The sequence below is a fragment of the Passer montanus genome, unplaced genomic scaffold (genome assembly GCF_014805655.1).
Source record: "Passer montanus isolate IOZ18808 unplaced genomic scaffold, ASM1480565v1 scaffold1418, whole genome shotgun sequence".
In the NCBI taxonomy this organism is placed as follows: domain Eukaryota; kingdom Metazoa; phylum Chordata; class Aves; order Passeriformes; family Passeridae; genus Passer; species Passer montanus.
The window spans coordinates 4626-4972 of record NW_024361142.1 but is presented as its reverse complement, the minus strand read 5'-3'; the positions used below and the strand labels follow the sequence as shown (position 1 = coordinate 4972).

Genomic DNA, 347 nt, shown 5'->3' with positions numbered 1-347 from the left:
CTGCTGCTCAGGGTCTCACCTTTTTCCTGCACGTAACAACTCAAATCCCTCATTCACTTCAGCGAATGGCAGCGTGTGCGTGATCAGCAAGTCTGAATTGAATTTCTTCTCCAAATAGCTGGAAACTAATTTGGGGATACATTCTCTCATCTTCCAGCCTAGAAACAGGAGAAAGCAGGTGCATGAATAAGGATAGAAAGGCTGCTTTGGTAAGGCAATGTTACTGTGAGGGTCAGGACTGAGTGACCAGTGCTGGTGTCACACACTTGTGAGATGTTTTCTGTTCTTTAGGATGAGTAGGTTACTGTGTGAAACAGGTAGACGATTATTTGCATGTCTAATGCTAA

At 44.1% G+C, this 347-nt stretch overlaps 1 protein-coding gene across 1 annotated transcript in view; it reads right to left on the bottom strand.

Moving 5' to 3' along the window:
• Positions 1-19: 19 nt before the first annotated feature.
• LOC120498152 (alcohol dehydrogenase 1-like) overlaps positions 20-347 on the bottom strand; it is a gene marked incomplete at its 3' end in the record, with an annotated part of 4037 nt that continues 3709 nt past the window's right edge. The window contains exon 7 of the mRNA XM_039700543.1: positions 20-201. Coding sequence (XP_039556477.1) covers positions 20-201 — 182 coding nt within the window. The remainder of the gene's footprint in view (positions 202-347) is intronic.